Source organism: Anarrhichthys ocellatus, unplaced genomic scaffold (assembly GCF_004355925.1).
Source record: "Anarrhichthys ocellatus isolate YVR2014 unplaced genomic scaffold, GSC_Weel_1.0 scaffold24, whole genome shotgun sequence".
NCBI lineage: Eukaryota > Metazoa > Chordata > Actinopteri > Perciformes > Anarhichadidae > Anarrhichthys > Anarrhichthys ocellatus.
The window spans coordinates 9,627,995-9,645,492 of record NW_022280054.1 but is presented as its reverse complement, the minus strand read 5'-3'; the positions used below and the strand labels follow the sequence as shown (position 1 = coordinate 9,645,492).

The 17,498-nt window shown below is 41.7% G+C and overlaps 1 protein-coding gene across 1 annotated transcript in view; it reads right to left on the bottom strand.

Moving 5' to 3' along the window:
• Nucleotides 1–434: 434 nt before the first annotated feature.
• The window catches only part of igsf11 (immunoglobulin superfamily member 11), an 87,682-nt gene continuing 70,618 nt past the window's right edge, over nt 435–17,498 (bottom strand). Inside the window, exons 3-8 of the mRNA XM_031860469.1 lie at nt 15,623–15,786; nt 8,068–8,275; nt 7,352–7,507; nt 5,744–5,866; nt 4,922–5,069; nt 435–3,925 (exon numbers count right to left, since the gene is read on the bottom strand). Coding sequence (XP_031716329.1) covers nt 3,373–3,925; nt 4,922–5,069; nt 5,744–5,866; nt 7,352–7,507; nt 8,068–8,275; nt 15,623–15,786 — 1,352 coding nt within the window. The 3' untranslated portion in view covers nt 435–3,372. The remainder of the gene's footprint in view (nt 3,926–4,921; nt 5,070–5,743; nt 5,867–7,351; nt 7,508–8,067; nt 8,276–15,622; nt 15,787–17,498) is intronic.

The window sequence follows — 17,498 nt, the reverse complement described above, 5'->3', positions numbered from 1 at the left end:
AGAAACTAGCACACTTGCATATTCTACATGTTATTATTCTGTACAGCTCCCGTCTTTATGATTGTCGTAACAGCCTGCAGGAGCACCAAAGGCTGGATGAATAAGTTTCATAGAAAGCTTGCTGAGCAAAGTGTGAAATATGAAAGTTACTTATATCACACCAGGAGCTCCTCCTTAAGACAATAACCATTGTGCATGGGACATTATATGCAGAACAGGTACACATTATACGTACATATACAGCACAATGTTTCTATTCTTAATAATGATCCACTTGAAGACTTATGAAGCAAAGGTAAAAGGTCATTTGTCTTGTTTTCTCTTCTTTCTTTCTTTGATTATATTATTCGTTATTGAGCAATGTTACTTTAATCTTCGAAACACGAAGCAGGCTGGGAAATCGTATCGCGCAGAATAAAACATGCAACACACAAACAAACGAATGCAGATTAGAATGTATTAACAATATTTATTCACTACAAGTTCCAGTGTTATTTTTCCTATTTCATTTCGACCCAACAGTAAGAACAAGATGTATTTTTTATACATATTTACAGATTGGCTTAACTATTGGCAATATTTCACAAGTCATTATTTATCTATATACACAACCCATATATCACCGTGTGTACCACACGCCGACCTATGGCCAGGGTAGAAGATGAGAGATTTGTATTCAATCTGGGTTAAAGTCTCAGTAGTGTTCTACTGATTGTGCTCTCTTTCCTCCATTGTTCCTGCAACCAGAGGGCAGAGTTAGTAAAATAATCTCACTTTAGCTTTTCCAGCCTGAACTTTTCTCTGGGAAGAACAGAGCCAGAGATGCTAGAAGAAAAGTTCTCCGTAAATTTTGTCGGCCAGTGCTCAGGACACCAGGAGAGATGGTGAGTGTAATCTAATTTATTATGAAAACACTGTCAGACAAAAAGGCTGGGAGGTATTAATGGAGCTTTGATCAGTTAAACTCTTTTAAGCCTTACTGTATTTATGAATCAATATGTGTGTGTGTGTGTGTGTGTGTGTGTGTGTGTGTGTGTGTGTGTGTGTGTGTGTGAGTTGCAGGTGGGAATTACCAAAGAACTGTAGCTCTGTTACACGGTAGACAACCTTGAGACAAGGAAAAGAAACGTTGGATAAATGTGTAATAATACTGATACAGGTGTATAGCAGACCGGGGTCAAATGTACACAGATGGACAAACATATTTGTGATTGAACTGGACTGATATATGTTGTAGTAGTTGATAAAAAATAAATAAAAAAATGCAGATAATAAACTACAAGTCATATTATGACTTCCAGGCAAAAAAAAGGAGAATTTCAGGGTTACAGTTTGATCCAGGTGTGTAAACATCAGGCCTACATCAATGACGACAAACTGTCATGGAAAATCAGTGTTGACTGGTACTCGGCAGGTCGTTTTTGTGACTCCATGTGAATTACAGTAAGGGATGACAGGAATACAACAAAAATACCTTACCTTGGCTAGTATTTATTCCTCACATTTTCCAAATATTTGTTGGGATTAAAGAGCATTTGTATATTTATGACTCCAGTCTAACAGAATGAGCTAATACCACTCCAAAGTAGCTGCCAGCCCTCCCAGTTATTTTTTTTTAAATGTATTAATTAATTAAGTATTTGAGAGTTATATAGCACCTACTATGAGACGACATGAAAACATAAATAAATGTAACAGTCCCCACATAAAAAGGTGTTTATAAAAATCAGTGAAGTCAACTGGACTAAATAATATAAATGAAAATGTTCACACCATGAATCATGAGATTATATGTGTTAAAGCTGGAGCACAATTTATACTGTTAGCACATAAATTTGTCTCAGTATATATTTAAATGCCAAAAAAAGCACATTCAATTTAATCTCATATGTCAAACGCAAAGAGGAATTGCTTTGAAGAATAAAACACACTTTCCAATATTGCATGTCAAACACAAAAGAAATTGCTGCATTAAATATTGCATCATAGCTACAACAAATTATTAGTATCGGGCATTGAGGTAATGCACGATAAGAAATGAGGATTGAGAAATGTGGGGACACTGTAACAGTTCTTTAACAGGCAGGTAAGATTTGGTTAAAATATAAATACAGTCGGTCAGAAACACAGTGAAACGTTCTACCATATACAGCAGAGGTGTCTACTATTTATAGTCAAACGTATGGCCATCTTTTGTTAAACCATACTGTATGTACCTCAGACCTTGTAATGAAAACTTAAAAAAAAATAAAAATCCCTTCATTGAAAACAATAACATTGACTATCAAAACCAGCTTGTTGTCTAAGAAGAACCTTTTTAAAATTAAGACACATGAGTTGTAGAATCAGTCAGACATCATGTATTTTCTTTGATTCACAATCTAGCCTACTTTTGTACAGTAGATATATGTACAGTAGAAACCGATAGGAATAAGCCTTTGTCAAGGGGAAGAAAATCACCTTATATATATATATATATATATATCCATTATAAAGCATTTATTCACTAATATTTTTGTGAGTGCATCAAAGGGTTGATATATGAAGTATGGGTAAAAGCCCGTCATTGTTAAGTTATTGTTCATAAGACAGCAGTTTTGATAAAGAAAATTGCTCTGAAAAGTGCAAAAACGTAGTTAAAATGTTTGCTTTCATTAAAGTATATTATGCAATGTATTGCACCCAATACAACCCCTCTCCTTAAGCTTCTAAGGCCATTTCACCCGACATCATTCCATTCTAATACTTTCATCCATCAGCTTACTCCCAACAGACGTTTGAACATTCACTATTTCAATGCATAATCCTCATCAACTCTGAAAATAAGTTATTGGAAATAATACGGATGTAATTTGTTATCCTAAAACAAGAGACAAATGCATTTACGTGGGAGTCATAGCTCGCTTCTCTCTGACCATGCAGTATGGACACACTGAGATGACAATGCCTTGTGTTGCTTTGAGTCCAAAAAAAAAAAAAAAGCCCACAATCATCACAATGATCCAGCCTTGAAAAGATATCTGGGGATCCAGGTTATGCAGGGAATTTCACTCCAGCTTTCATCCAAGTGAAAAATAGTTCCCACCACATCCGCCATGAAAATCCATCCAATACGTGGACGATCAGATTCATTGCAGTGCTCGTCTACTGAATGAAGGGTCCCATACATCAAGGAATTGGCATTAAATGAACTCTGTACTGTTAAATCCCAGTTTGTTTTTAGATGAAGAGGTCAAGACAAGACACAGTTGTAAAGGGCAGCGGGCTGCATCCGCCCGTATTCGGTCTGTTTTTCATCAGTGCGTTTCAAACGTCAAAACCAAACACTCATTTAGTCTTGTTGTCAAAGCTAAGAGTTTCCCAAATGAGGTTTTACACCAGCGAGCCCGCTCTGCTCTGGGCGGGCACCATGACAGGCACCGCCCCCATCCGCTCCAGCGTGGCCTGGCTCACCGCGTAGGAGTGCGTGTGCTGCCCGTGCGTGGACGTCACCACCGGTTTGAGGCTCACGGAGCCGTTGCTGCGCACCATGACGGGAGGGGACGGGGCAGAGTTTGTGGTGACCACCAGAGTTTTGGGTGGCGGCAGCGTGTGGCTGCCATTGGCAAACGATGTCGTCATCGTCGCCGGCTGCGCGTGACGGGACAGCGGAGCTGAGCCGGGTGCTGTGGACACTGTACTGTGGCCGTGTCCCGCGTTCTGGGCCTGTCCGTGACCGTGTGCACCGTGAGCAGCGGTGGAGAAGGTCTGGCGAGTGTCTCCGTTGTAGCGCGTGTAGGAGTTGGTGTCGTAGTTGGGTTTGGGGTTGTGCCAGTAGCGGCTGTTGTAGGTGTTGGTAGACGTCAGCGTGTCGTTCTCTGAGGATGAGGCGTCTGCATGGAAAGCCTTCGCCGACGATGACCTCTTGGGAGGGAGGTCATCTTCTCTGTTCAGAAGATGAATAAGTGGAAGTTGTGAGGATATCAGTGAAATAAGGAATGATGGCAGTCTTCAAATATTTATAAAAAGTTAAAAGAGCTCTTCTATGCAGTCAATAGTGAGAAACCTAGTACTACTCATTTATTAATGTTTGCCCTTATATCTTTCTGGACCATGTTAGATATACAGTGGATCACAGTAATAGTACAATAGCAAGACAAACACCAAAATCTAAAATATATATATATATATATATTTAAAAAACATTCAAACAACATAAAAAAATACTTTGAACTGACAAAATCACTGCTTTTAAGCTGCAGTTTATTCAATCCTTGCTCTTATTATTATTATTATTATTTTTCATGCAGTCATTTTGGGTAAATGAGTTTGACTCCTGATAAATCTGGCTGACATAAAACATATTCGTTGTGATTTTCTGTTCGTGGGGGAAAAGTAGAGCCGTCAGGGTGGAGAGTTAATAGGGGATTAAGACCAAAATGAGGCCTATGTTATCAGTTATCAATCAGCCAAAGCCTCAGATATCTGAACTACGATTTATCTTCCAAATGATTCATGGAGTGATTGAGGGGAGAAATTGCAGCCCATTTAATCAACTGACAGAGCTTCACAGACTGTTTGAACAGACAAATTAGCCTGTGATGACGGAAACATTTGCTGTCAGGAGATAAGATTAAGCTAAATTCTCCAAACTTTTAAATCCAATTAACTTTCTTTTTTTTAACTGATTCTTTGTGATTGCCTTGCTGACACACTAATCGTTCTACAGTAGGAAATACAAAGCTGCTGCTGCGTCTTATTGTATTTTGAGATAGAGCAGAGAGGCCAAAAATGTAGTTCCCACCCTTCCAGTCTGGAATACATGTGCAAGTAATCAATCCCTTATTGAGAAACCATATCCCATAATATTATGTTGTCTCTATGCACTGGAGACTAAGAGCGTTTGGTTGCAATTGACCAAAACCACAAATCGAAGCCAAACCTGATCTCATTGGGGATCTCCTCCTCGTCGTATTTGTTCTTGTTCTTCCAGTAGAAGAGCGTGACCACCACTAACAGGGAACAGATGATGAGAGCTAAGACTCCAGTGGCGATGGTGCCCGCTATCAGACCCACGCTTTGAGGCTGGGCTGCAGGACGGAGAGACAGGAGGAGTAATGAGTAGCAGTGACTTCAGTCTTAAATCATCCAGGATCAGCCTCAGCTGAAGAGACAGCTGGATGAAAGACTAAACGACAGGAAATAAGTCGATTAACTTGTTTTCAAGATCATGTGTGGAACAGAACAGTTTTCAGTAACACCTATTCTTTCCCAGCATTTACATCTGCACCGTGTTGGCAATGACAGACGGACTCAGCACTCCGCTGTCTGTCTGCTTGTATTCCTGACACTGAGCATTATCCTGTCACACACTGTCAAAATAAAACACTCTGTCACCATGTTACATTTCTTCCTGTCAAGCTATCAAACCCGTCTGACCCTGTATGACCCCAAACCAACTCTGTCTTTTTGTTCTGATTGAAGGAGGCCTGCTGCTGTCTGCAACATGTTCTGCTCCTGTCATTTGTTTCATTGTAGTGTTGGTTTCTTTGTGTTTCTGTTTATCTGTCAGACAAGACTCACTCAAGGGGAGAAGACTTTTAACTTCCCGTGTGTCAGAGTTTGAGTGAGACAAGGCTTTTCCATCTATAAATGTGCACCCCCTCACAAACACAGCCACGTCTCAGCTAGTCTGTATATATACGACAACAACAGCGTCACATGGATCCAGCAGAAAAGGAGCAGGGTGCTCGAGTGTACTCACGTGCTACGACCTGCAGGTTGAGCAGACAGGTGCTCTTGCCAATAACATTGCTGGAGGTACACTGGTAGAGTCCTGAGGTGCTGGTGCTGATGTTTCTCAGTGTTACAGTGCCCTGCATCTGGTCTGATGAACACACACAGAGCCACATAGTTAAAGTGACTATAACTGAACTACTTATATCCACCAATAGAGGGTGCTATATAACTTTAATACAAGGTGTGCAAGTGTAAGTATATTGTAGAGTAAAAACATTTTCCTTTCTTTCACAAATGATGAATGGGTTGAGTCGTGAGTTTGGAATCATAGAGCTGTACACTACTGGATCCATTAAAAAGGCCTCAGCAGTTGTAGGAAGTAGGCCAGATGTTCACCTGTTCTCTTGACAGTGACGTGGAAATGTCACAGCTGTCTGTGTCAAACTAAGCTCACACAGAGAGAAGAGTGGCATTGACGAATCCAGGATCTCATTTCAGTGTGAACCCCATGCAAAAAGCAAAAAAGGACCGACTATGAACTCAAAACACTGAGACCATTTGTTCCACCAATGTAAAAGGTTAAACTTGTTAAACCAGGTGGGCTTTCCGACTACGATCAAGAGGAGGAGATGCATCCTAAATGGAGAGTTTACTTTAATGTTTGTTTTACAATACAATATGAATCATTTGGTCTTAATATAAAAAAATGTCAATCTCAATAAATCTCTCAAATAGTTGAGATTTAATTTATATATTTAATTTACAAGCTTTAAAATAATGTAAAGAGCATACGATAAGTGTCATGCAACTGTAAGAAACTTACATGTTGTTAGTTTAATTTTATAAAAGTATTTTTACCAACACAGCTACAATTTTGCCGTGATAAAGTTTAGCCTCTTGGACAGATATCCCCACTATCATCTAATGAATGCTGATAATTGACATGTATTAAATTACATTTGTACCATCGCTGAATTTGCAGATATGATTCAGTTTCACAAATTTCCTTGCGTCTACATTATTTATCTGTGTAAGAAAACATTAGCTTTATTGTCGTGGCAGTCTGCCATTTGAAATTGATGTTACATTTTGTATATTAGCCTTTTATTGACCAGTAGTGTACAGACAAAGAAAGTGATTGGTGATGAAGATCATTTGACTGTGCAGTGGGCACAGTCGGAAAGGGGATTCCACGACGCCAGTGCTCTCTGATGCTGAAAACCAAACACAACTCAGATAAACCTGCTCCTGTTATTCTGAGAGTAGTTGAATGGGTGTCTGATCGACGCTTAGCTAAATTTGCAGCAGCATGGCAACAGAGATTATTCGCACTGGTTCCAGTACAAAAACTGTGTCAGAGTCGGTATTCAGCATGACAGAGTTAGCACAAAAATAGAAACAACAACATTTCTGACGCACTCATTCACAAATTCACAGGGTTTGGAACACATCCATCCATCATCACCCCACAGTAGGATCAGTGGGGGGGGGGGGGGGGGGAGTTTGGGCCTGGGACATGACAGGTGGGGGTGAAGGTGGGATTGTTGCTGAGGCTCAGCAACGCTATGTGTGTGAGATTTACCAGCGAAGGTGGGGCAAAAGGGAACTCCGACGGCCAGCTTGTTTGTAATACCTTGCATGGCGTTGTGCGGCAGCTTGGGTAGCGCGTCCAGCTTCTCCCAGGAGTAGGACGGCGTGGGAATACCTTCCTCTGAGCTGCAGATCAGCATGATGTCACTGCCTACATCCAGCGCGCCCTGGATTCGACATGCTGGCACCGAGGGGGGCACTGCCAGATGGAGAGAGCGGGTGGTGTCATGTTAACCACTTTAAAATGCAAATCATATGTTTTCCTAATTGCAGGGGGAGTTTCATATTCACAAAAAGCTGAAGACTCATTAATCCAACAGTGCTTGCACACTGCTTTACTGCAAATTGTCTCAATAGGATTCTTCCGGTTACCTAAAAACTAGAGTTTAAACCTTCTATAATTTGTCATACTCATGTGTTTTGTTGTTGTTTACTCATTTTTAGAGCCCTACAACTGGCAGGAAATGATGCCCATCAAGCTAAAAGGCCAAACCAAAGACCTTTCAGACAATGAAATACTGACTATCAGAAGAAAACAGATTGAAAAGCTGTAGTTCTTGCTCAACAACTCAACATGAGACTACATCTAATTTTCTTCTCTACGTTGTCTCAGTTAATGAAGTGAATAAGGCATATTGACATTTTGTTGCAATAGATGCAGCTTTAACCCTGCTGTCTTCTTATATAAGAAACAGCTCTTGTCTTACTCTTTCAAAAATCAAAAAAAGAAATATTCTGCGGTGACGTGTGGTGAGTTACCCAACACGGTGAGCCCAATGACGCCAATGTTGCGCCCCCCTCTGTCTGGGAGGTTGTTGACCAGGCACTGGTAGGTCCCAGTGTCGGACAGCTGGGTGTTGTTGATGAAGATGGAGGCACTTGTACTTGGCATGGTGGCCACGAAGCCCACGCGGCCATTGAGGTGGTTGGCGAGGCTGAACACCTGGCCGCCCTGGTAAATGATCACCTGGATTGGGACACCATGGGGAGGGGATCGAAGAGACACACAGAAGGTTATGGACGTACGAAAGGATAGAGGGATGAGGTGAATCGGTAAATAGATGAAGTAAATGGGAAAAGGTGGAAGGCAGAAAGAGACATTGGTGGCAAAGAGGTCAGAGAGAAAAAAATGTGGGGGGAAAGAAAAAAGAAATAAATGTTGAAAATTAGCAATTAAGACATTTATAATTACATTCAAAAAAAATCTGCAACAGAAATGTAGCAGATGGTGTCTGAGTTTTTATTCTTCTTTCACTCTGAGGGGCTGGATACTTTATGAATGTGATTCCTGGACATTTACTCTAGTTGCCTGTTACAGATATCTCTCACTAGAGGGAGACCTACTTCCACAAAGAGGGTGAAATACAGCTTGACAGTGAAAAGTGAAAGTTACGGAGTGGGCAGACTTTTATGTCCTGAGAAACAAACAAACAGAAGAGAAAAAATATATTTTATTTGTAAGTAGGGTTGTTTCTAGCTCACTGGGTAGATTCCAGGGTACATGCTAAAAGTAGGCTTTCATGGTACTATAAGGCTCTTCAGATAAAAGCTTCCACTAAATGGATATGCATAATTGAAAGCATTTTAACTTGGAAACATATAAACTCCAATCTGATAAATCAAACAGTAGCAAGGCGGGACAATTTCTACACAAGGGATCCAATCCAGCGAGAAATTAAACCAAAAGTCTCGGCCTACATCCGTGATCTTTCAGAATGATCACAATGAGAACACACTTGTAAGAATGAATTACCACCTTTGGATTCAGGTAAGCTTGTCTCAGGTCCAAATTAAAGAGCAATGGATGGATCGTTTTGTTCAAAAGCTTCCCTCCGGCCTCCAACTCTGGCTGAGCAGCTCGTTTGTGAGGCCGAGCCAGATGCAAAACAGCTCTCACCCCTCAGCTGGGCCCACACAAAAGATGAAGAGGACACACGCAAACACATGGCATGAGCACACAAGTCTGACACTCACACACGCGCACTAGCTCACACACACACACACACACACACACACACACAAGACACGTGCACACACGTACACACATGGCATGGTGGGGAATCAGAGAGACTATTCAGTTTGGTGAAAAGAGCCCTCATTGAACTGTTCAAAGACCCAGTCAGGGAAACAACCGGCACCAGTGTGTATATGTGTGTGTGTGTGCATATGTATGTGTGTGTGAGTGAGAGTGATAGTTCTGATGAAAATGCAGGGGTGTGTATGTGACTGTGTCCTCCACCGCTGCTTAACGGTTGTAAATTGCGCGGCTGCAATTTCCTGAGTGCAGTACGCTCGCTTTGTCCTCTTATGTGCAGATGAATAGGCAGCTCCTCAGCTGTGATGAGAGCCTACAACTGCATCTTCTGTGTGTGTGCGTGTGTGTGATGATTATTCTGCCTCAGACTGTTTTTCAGTGTAATAACTGTTTCACTTTTATTTTGTCCGTCCACTTTCTCACTGTCAAATATATATATATTTGTATCCATTTTCTGTCTGCCATTCTGTCCGTCTGTCTCTGCCTACCTCTCTGTTTCCATCTCTAACAGACGGCACCGGTATGACCTGGCTCGACACTCCCGGTGACCTAACAATATAATCTGCATGCTCGGTGAAAGTGATCCAATCAATCGGCCTCACACGCAACACTGAGCGTGTTTGTGTGTGTGCATGAGTGAGGATTATAGCAGGCCCTAAACTGTGTTGCATCTTACACCTGTCCCTGCTTTATTTTTTTGTTTTTTTCTGTGGGTTCCTGTGAGTTTTAGTTTTTTCCAAAAATTCAAAAAAGCAACAAAAAGGAATCACTCAAGGCAGCAATACTGTCCGTCAAAAAATGACTTAATGGACAGATAAAGATGTCACATTCCATCTCTTTTCTTGGATTTATATCTCTTTCCACTGTGCTGATCCATCCATGTCTATGTGTGTGTATAAATCACCTCATCCTCTCACATGACCTGGTTGGCATTGTAGCTGTGCGCAGCGAGAAAAGAGGTCATGGCTGACACTCAGATGGCGGACGGCCCTAAGAACTCTTGCTGGACTAGCTGGACGTCCTACCGCTGGCCCAGTGGAAAACCTCTGCTACATCCTTTTCCCTCCTAAAACCCTACACAGACACACACACACACACATACACACACACACACACACACACACATGCACTGTAAGCATTGACTCACATTCTAACTACGCCTCTTTATCTTGCTCTGCATTCCAGCCTGAGCCACAGGTGGATGCACACAGTGAACCTTCATACTGTATATTATCTGGCACTGTGTCAGTCACACAACCATAGCCTGACCCTGAGGATCCTATTGGCCCCAGAGATGAGGGACACCGCCACTGCTTCAAAAAATATACTTTGTAATCAATTCATGAACAATACAAGGGTGTGTTTTGTTTTTAAGGTTACGTTTTAGTTCAATTTATCATTGATTGGGAATGTTGCATTAAAAAATGTCTCACTGTTGGTCAAGTAAAGCCAAGTTTATTGGTGTCGCCCAGCATCATGTCTCAATTAGCAACAGTTTCCAACCCAACACTAGGAAAACCCCGTTTAGGAGAGGAAATTCAAAGACAAATTCTATCTCCTGAGACCGCCGGGGATCGAAAAGGAGCTATAGGTTAGAAAAGAAATTTACAAAGAATGAAGAAAACCTTAAAACAGTTGGCAGAAATTCTGAATACAGCAATCAACGCACGTACTGTATGCTTACAGCACAGAGTCAACGGGAGATTAGCCACATTTGATTGGAGTTAAGGTGTGAGTGATGTGGATTTGGTATCAGGGTGGGTAAGTGATCTGTGTCCTTCAACTAAGTCCTCATATCAGCGGGAATTCAAATGCTCAAGTGTCTTAAGAAAGACACTTATAACCCTTCTGGTGGAAATGACTGCATACTGATGTCCCTGGAGGAAAAAAAAAAGAATTTCCTCTGCGCAAATCAATAAAAGATATCACATTAGCGTATATGAGACAGTGTGTTGAAGCTAAGTGTTTGAGTTGTTACATGACCTCTCCTCAGCCTCTCCACGGGGAGGAGTTACAGCCTCAGACAAACAACACGTCGTTGTCGGCTTTGTCTGAAATGTTAGGCAGCCTTAGGCAGGGTGGAAGGGAGGCAGCAAAGGGTTAAATTTGAGGCTATGTGAAAGCATTGTCTACGTGATCTATCCTCTCGCAGATTGTTAGTTTCAGCTGAGGATCAGAATCTGATCATCTAAAATACAGCTGTTCTCAATTACAGATTAACATCATTTCTGCACCACAGATCCTCTATGACCTCAATTTCACCAGAGCCTAATTTCACCAGGCATACACAATTGCTTACCCTATGAGTCAGAAAATGAAAACACAGCTCCCTTTCCAGGAATTGATGAAAACACCGGTCATCCATTTTTTTTCCCCAGGCTGTATCATTTGTAAATGATTTTTAATGACACTGCAAAAAGTTGTCATCAGTAATGGAGTTCTGGACGAAACGTTCCCTCTTTAACTCGAGGAGCAAAGAGTGAATATGTATGAAAATTGGATTTTAAAACATTTCAGGTACTGACCAGATAAAACTGCCAGGCTCACCACATTGAAGAAATGTCTCCAGAGTGATGCAATAACTATTTTAATGATTTCAACTACAAAATCAGTTTGAAGAATTAGTCTCACAGGTGGTGCGAGAGGAGAGTGAACCTGAGCTTTTATTAGAGCATAAATAGCAAGCAGTTTAGAGAGGATAAACAACATGAAACCATTGTCTAGTGTTTGTGTGTGTGTGTCTGTGTGTAGGTTTGTATGTTTGCGTGTGTGTGTGTGTTTATCTGGATTATCTCACACCTAGCAGCCCAGAGGGACGAGGTCAGGGCTTGATCACAACGACGGCATGATAGACAGATTACACCACAGGAAACAACGCATGAACATTACGCACCCAAACACACACACGCACACACTCCTCTGAGCTACATGCCTACATGCTGTAATCTGGAGCTCAGTTCAGCCGATGCTCAGAGTAAACAAACAGGACTGGGACTTCAACAAGTGAAGTTTAGACAGAGATTCTAGAAGAGACTCCACACACTTCACTAAACCTCAGAAATACACTCAAAACATTGATTAATTACAAGATAAAAGTCAAGATTCAGTTTCATACCAACACTCCTCACTTGCTTGTTTTGATGCTTTTAATGGTTTTATGTGAAGCACTTTGAATTGCCTTGTTGTTGAAATGTGCTGTACAAATAAACCTGCCTTGCCCATGTGTGACTCCTCTCTCTCGTTCTCTCACTGTTTCTCTTTTGTTGAGCTGGTTAAACTACATTTTAATTCAATAATTGAATTGATTCTTTCCTTGGGCTACCTTTGTCCAGACCTGGCTGTGATCAGGGTTGTTCAGGTGGGAGGGCTAATGTGTGTTGACCCATTCATATAGACACCCAACAGATTTGTGATCTCACAGAATTGACCAAGACATTTTACTAGTGAATTACGTGGTGGTAGCATGTAATGTGTAGGCTTAGGTTTAGGCAACAACCACGTAGTTAGGTTTATGGTTATAGCTCATATAAATAAGTACTTAAATGAAGTAAAATGCGTAAACACGTCACTAGCGTAACTTCACAATAATTCAACAACATTTTGGGACATGAACACCGGTCTGGAACACTGGCCTCCTTGTTGCAAGTCCTGTGGATATTCACATGGAGGCGTTGTGGTGTCCCCCACAACAATAGTCCTGTTTGACTTTCCATTGGCATTGTTTCCAAGGTGAGACTGTGATAATTTCACGTATTTCTTTGAGATGAAGCTTGTTTTTACCCATGATGACAGCATATCAGTTTGAATGAGGTATTATTGAAAGAGCTACATTCAGTTGCACTGCTAGTGTACAGTGGGTTTCAGAGAGTTTCTCTGAAAACAGCTAAGTTGAAAACAACTTTGTATGAAAAACAAAAAACAAGCTAAAAGATAAAAATTGTCTTTGTTTAAATCATCTGTTCTTTGTATTGAGACTCCTGATGCACCACACTGGCACACTTTCTCCTGTCATAAACATATGATATAAAGCTCTATCTTGACTTATTAATTTATATACAGAGTAGCCTATAATGTGGAATCAACCATTAAGGCTGTAAACCACAAGGTGAAGTCTTTAACTGCATGATTAAACTGAGCTACAACAAACAGCCAAGTTGGCAAAGTCAGAGAAGCCAGCACATCCCGTGCTGTTGCCCTCTAACGGTGCTAAATAAGATGCATCTTCTCTTGTTGTCTGAACATGGTGTTCAAATTTACAGCAGCGAGAGATCTGAGTGGTCCGAGTGCACTCACTAAAGTGCTAACGCAGGTTGTGAGGGTGTGCAAGTGTACAGACATCTGTTCAGTAATTCTTAATGGCTTTTAGCGTCAACTGTAATCACTCATGACATTCTCTTCCTCTAAAATGACCTTGCACTTGTACTGCCGCCCAACGCAGCACTTTGTTTCATCACTCACTTTTTAGACTTCTTACCAAATTCACATTCGCACAACCTGATTGCAGAACTGCAGTTCACACATTATTTGTTTATTCTTGTGTGTGACTGCATGGAGTGTGTGTGTGTGTGTGTGTGTGTCACTGTATGCATATATGCATGTACTGTGCAACTTGCAACAATGCACGCTTAAAAAGGTGTGCACCCCACTGTGTTTGTAATGTTCCCATCTACATGAACAGGGTCATGTGGTACAATGCAGCGTGAAGGTACAGCTTGAGAACACTATGAATGTCATGCATCCTTCTATGTGTATCAGCTCCCATCCTCACTCTCCTGGCATCTAAAAGTCACATGCATTCATCCACGAGTAAGTGCCTATACGTGTTTATGTTACTGTTGATTTGAGTTGCATAAGCCCTTATCGACAGGTGTGCACTATGGGGCATTACTCTGTGATGTGTGCATTTATGGATGTATGGAAAACATGCATGACAGTTTTCACACTTTTGTGCAGTCTACACGTGAGTATATGTGCGAAGCCAGTAAATATATATAAGCCCTCCATGTGGATCTGCACTGCATTTGTACCAGCAGTCTGTCTGCCAGTTTGTGTGTGTGTGTGTGTGTGTGTGTGCCCTTGTTTGTGTGTGTGGTGAGAACAGCTGCGATATAGAGCCTGCCGTGGGTGTGAGGTAATTAGTGCAGAAGATGATTGTATTATTTGGACGGCCGACCAGCGCCGGGGTTCAAAGTGAAGGGAGGCAGGTGAGCTTGTACGGCCTGCAGCTGCATGTTAAACAACTCAAATGGAATCACAGAAGTCCCGCAAGGGGGGAGGAAGAGTGAACGAGTGAGAGAGGGAGGAAGGAAGGGAAGGTGAGGAAAGCAAAAAAAAAAAAAAGAGTGTAGAGAGTAGCAAGCCAGGAAGCGACAATGGCGAGAAGCCAGTGGGTCAAAATTCACATCAATAAGTCAAAAATCTGTAAATTAGCTTCTGGATGCTCTTTGCCGTACATAACATTGTTTATAAGGTAGAGAAGTGCTACATGACATTGCTGTCCTGCAGGCTACACTTACAAAGTCATCTAATCTGTGAACACACCTGAAGCTTACAACTACATCTATATTACTAATACAGTCATCTTGCATAACTAATATCTTCTTAAAGGTGGGTTCAGATGCACCGGAAAGAGAGATTTTGTCTATTTGTGTTGTGTGCAAAAAAAAACCTGTGTTGTAGACTGTATTTTTCACAAAAGGCCACTGCACATTTTGGCAAACAAGTGCAAATACATAACATCAGCTTGGGTTTTCTTTAATGACCATGCGCAAGAGCAATTGCTATATTGTAACTGCGCTGGATGTCCCACAAGCACCAAACATGTTCTCTCTCTGTGCATTGTGCAAATTTCTCAATTCTCAAGGTTTGTTTCAGTTCTCTTTGCGCTGTATCTGAGCACACCTTAGTACAGATCAAGTCATGTGTACCTGCTTTGACTTTAAGGTTGGCGTTGGGAAGCAGCACGGTCATCCACATGATGCGGAAGCAGCAACGTTTCATTGGAAAATAAGTTACATGCATCTCAGTAGTACAGTATACAACTCAGTAAACAGTGCACTGCAGCTCTGGCTGTTTAACATCTACATACATCTGTCATCACAGTTAAGACCCAAATTGATTTGAGGAACTCTCTCTGCTGGGTTCCAAATACCAAGAGTATATTTTGCAACACCCCTATCATCCTCCAGCACTGACTCTGAACGCTTCTTTGCTGAAGATTCTCATGAGGAATGCTCTATCACTGTGATTTAGTGGGTTCATCAGTAATGTGTTGGGTACCTGCTCTGGCTGGTTGGCATTGGACAGTGGTATCACCATCCAGATGATGTTGAGGTTGTTGAGGGCAGCGCTGGTGGTGAAGGAGCAGGGCAGGACGGCTGCTTGGCCGCGGGCCACCTGGATGCTGCTCTGGGACACCGTCACATCCAGCGCCCGCACACACACTGCAGGAGGAGAGAGGCAGCGATCAGCGCCTTGATGCACGGTAGATGAGCACATACAGTATCAAGGAGTACACAAGTGAAACAAGAGAACAGACAGAGCAAAGCAGATATCCAAATGGAGCCATCACAATTCCAAACAGATGCATATTGCACAATCTTTCTTACAATATTTGCAACATTGTCTTTTCTGCAGGCTATTGACTTTCATTATTGGAAAGACAGACACACGAAGGAGGGCACGTCTATAAGTAATAATAAGAAAAACCTCTGCCATGTACAAAAAAAAGCAGTGTTTCATTTCTTTGCGCGTCCCTTCTCCGCAGCCTTTTAATCTTAACAGCAAAACAAACATGATTTCTGAACCAAGCTCCACTTTTGAAATGCTCTCAGCTGCAAAACAAACATCTAGACCACACTGTGAAGGATCACATGAAATATGCAATAGTTAAACAGGGAAACACGATAGGCTGTCTCTTGAGTTATTCATTTTTCTGAAACATCTTGCTTCTTGCTGCCTTCATGGGAACAAGGTCTGTATCAATACACGCTAAATGAACATGACAAGTGGGGAGGGTGATGGATATTTCAGATACTATTTGCTGCTTCTTGAGCACATGCGGCATACAAAACATCCATGAGAGCTTGTTGTCTTGTGCAACAAACTCAAAACTGAGGTACTGAGAAGCGGCTCTCCTCAACTGGATTCAGCTGTCGGCCATAACAGACCCCCAGAGACAAATATGTACATACAGCATCCTATTTCTAGACCAGCTAAAGACATTACAGCCGAAATTAAGTTAGCTCTCCCCCGCAAGCATGTATCCATGTCCAAAAACCCCGCATGGGAAGTACTCTTATCTAAACATGGTGAGGAAGATGATGGCACTGATATGATTACAGATAATTGATCATGTCCTGTGAATCATCCTTGTTAGTGATAATGTAAGATGAAGATCTTGGCATAAGCCAATAGTAGAAACCACCAGCATGTCATTTGTGTGGTACGTAGGAGTCAAGCCAGATGTCAAGTGCAAATAATGATCACTTGGCACAACAAAATAGAAATCTCACAACCAACCATACATCCAGTCATTTGTATTATTTCTAAGTCACAACATATATGGCATCTGCTATGAATTTCAGGCTGTAAGTGTAATTTTTGCTGAATTTGGGTTTTGACTATCACATCATATTCTAGCTGACAGACTGCCTGGTGCTCCCTCTCGGTGTGTCCGGAACCTGCGGACTTCCTACGCTTTCCTTCTGCTGGCACTCACGACATGCCCTGCAGGGTCACTGCTGGCATGGCGGAGATAGGCAGCGCTCGAACTGCTCTTCTCAGTTACGGTTCACAAGAGACATATCCGTGGAAAGACTCGCCATACATTATGCAAGCAATTTAACTTGGAATGTCCATGTGTATCACTTACAGCAGTATGGTTCCTCACTGTAACTCAGCAGCAGGACAGTGTCCGCAGTTTGTACATCACAATGCAGCCAATGAGCTCCCTTTAGCCCTTATGACATCCACCATCATTATGAATATAATAAATAACAGTCTTTGGTCACCACTCTAATCTGATCTTTAATCCTCTGTGTACACAATGTTCACTTCATGCACACAGTCAACCTATGGTCTTATAGGAGTATTAACGGCAAAGCAGGATAAGTTCACACAAAAGGTTGCGACCCTAACGGAATGTGAGATTGCA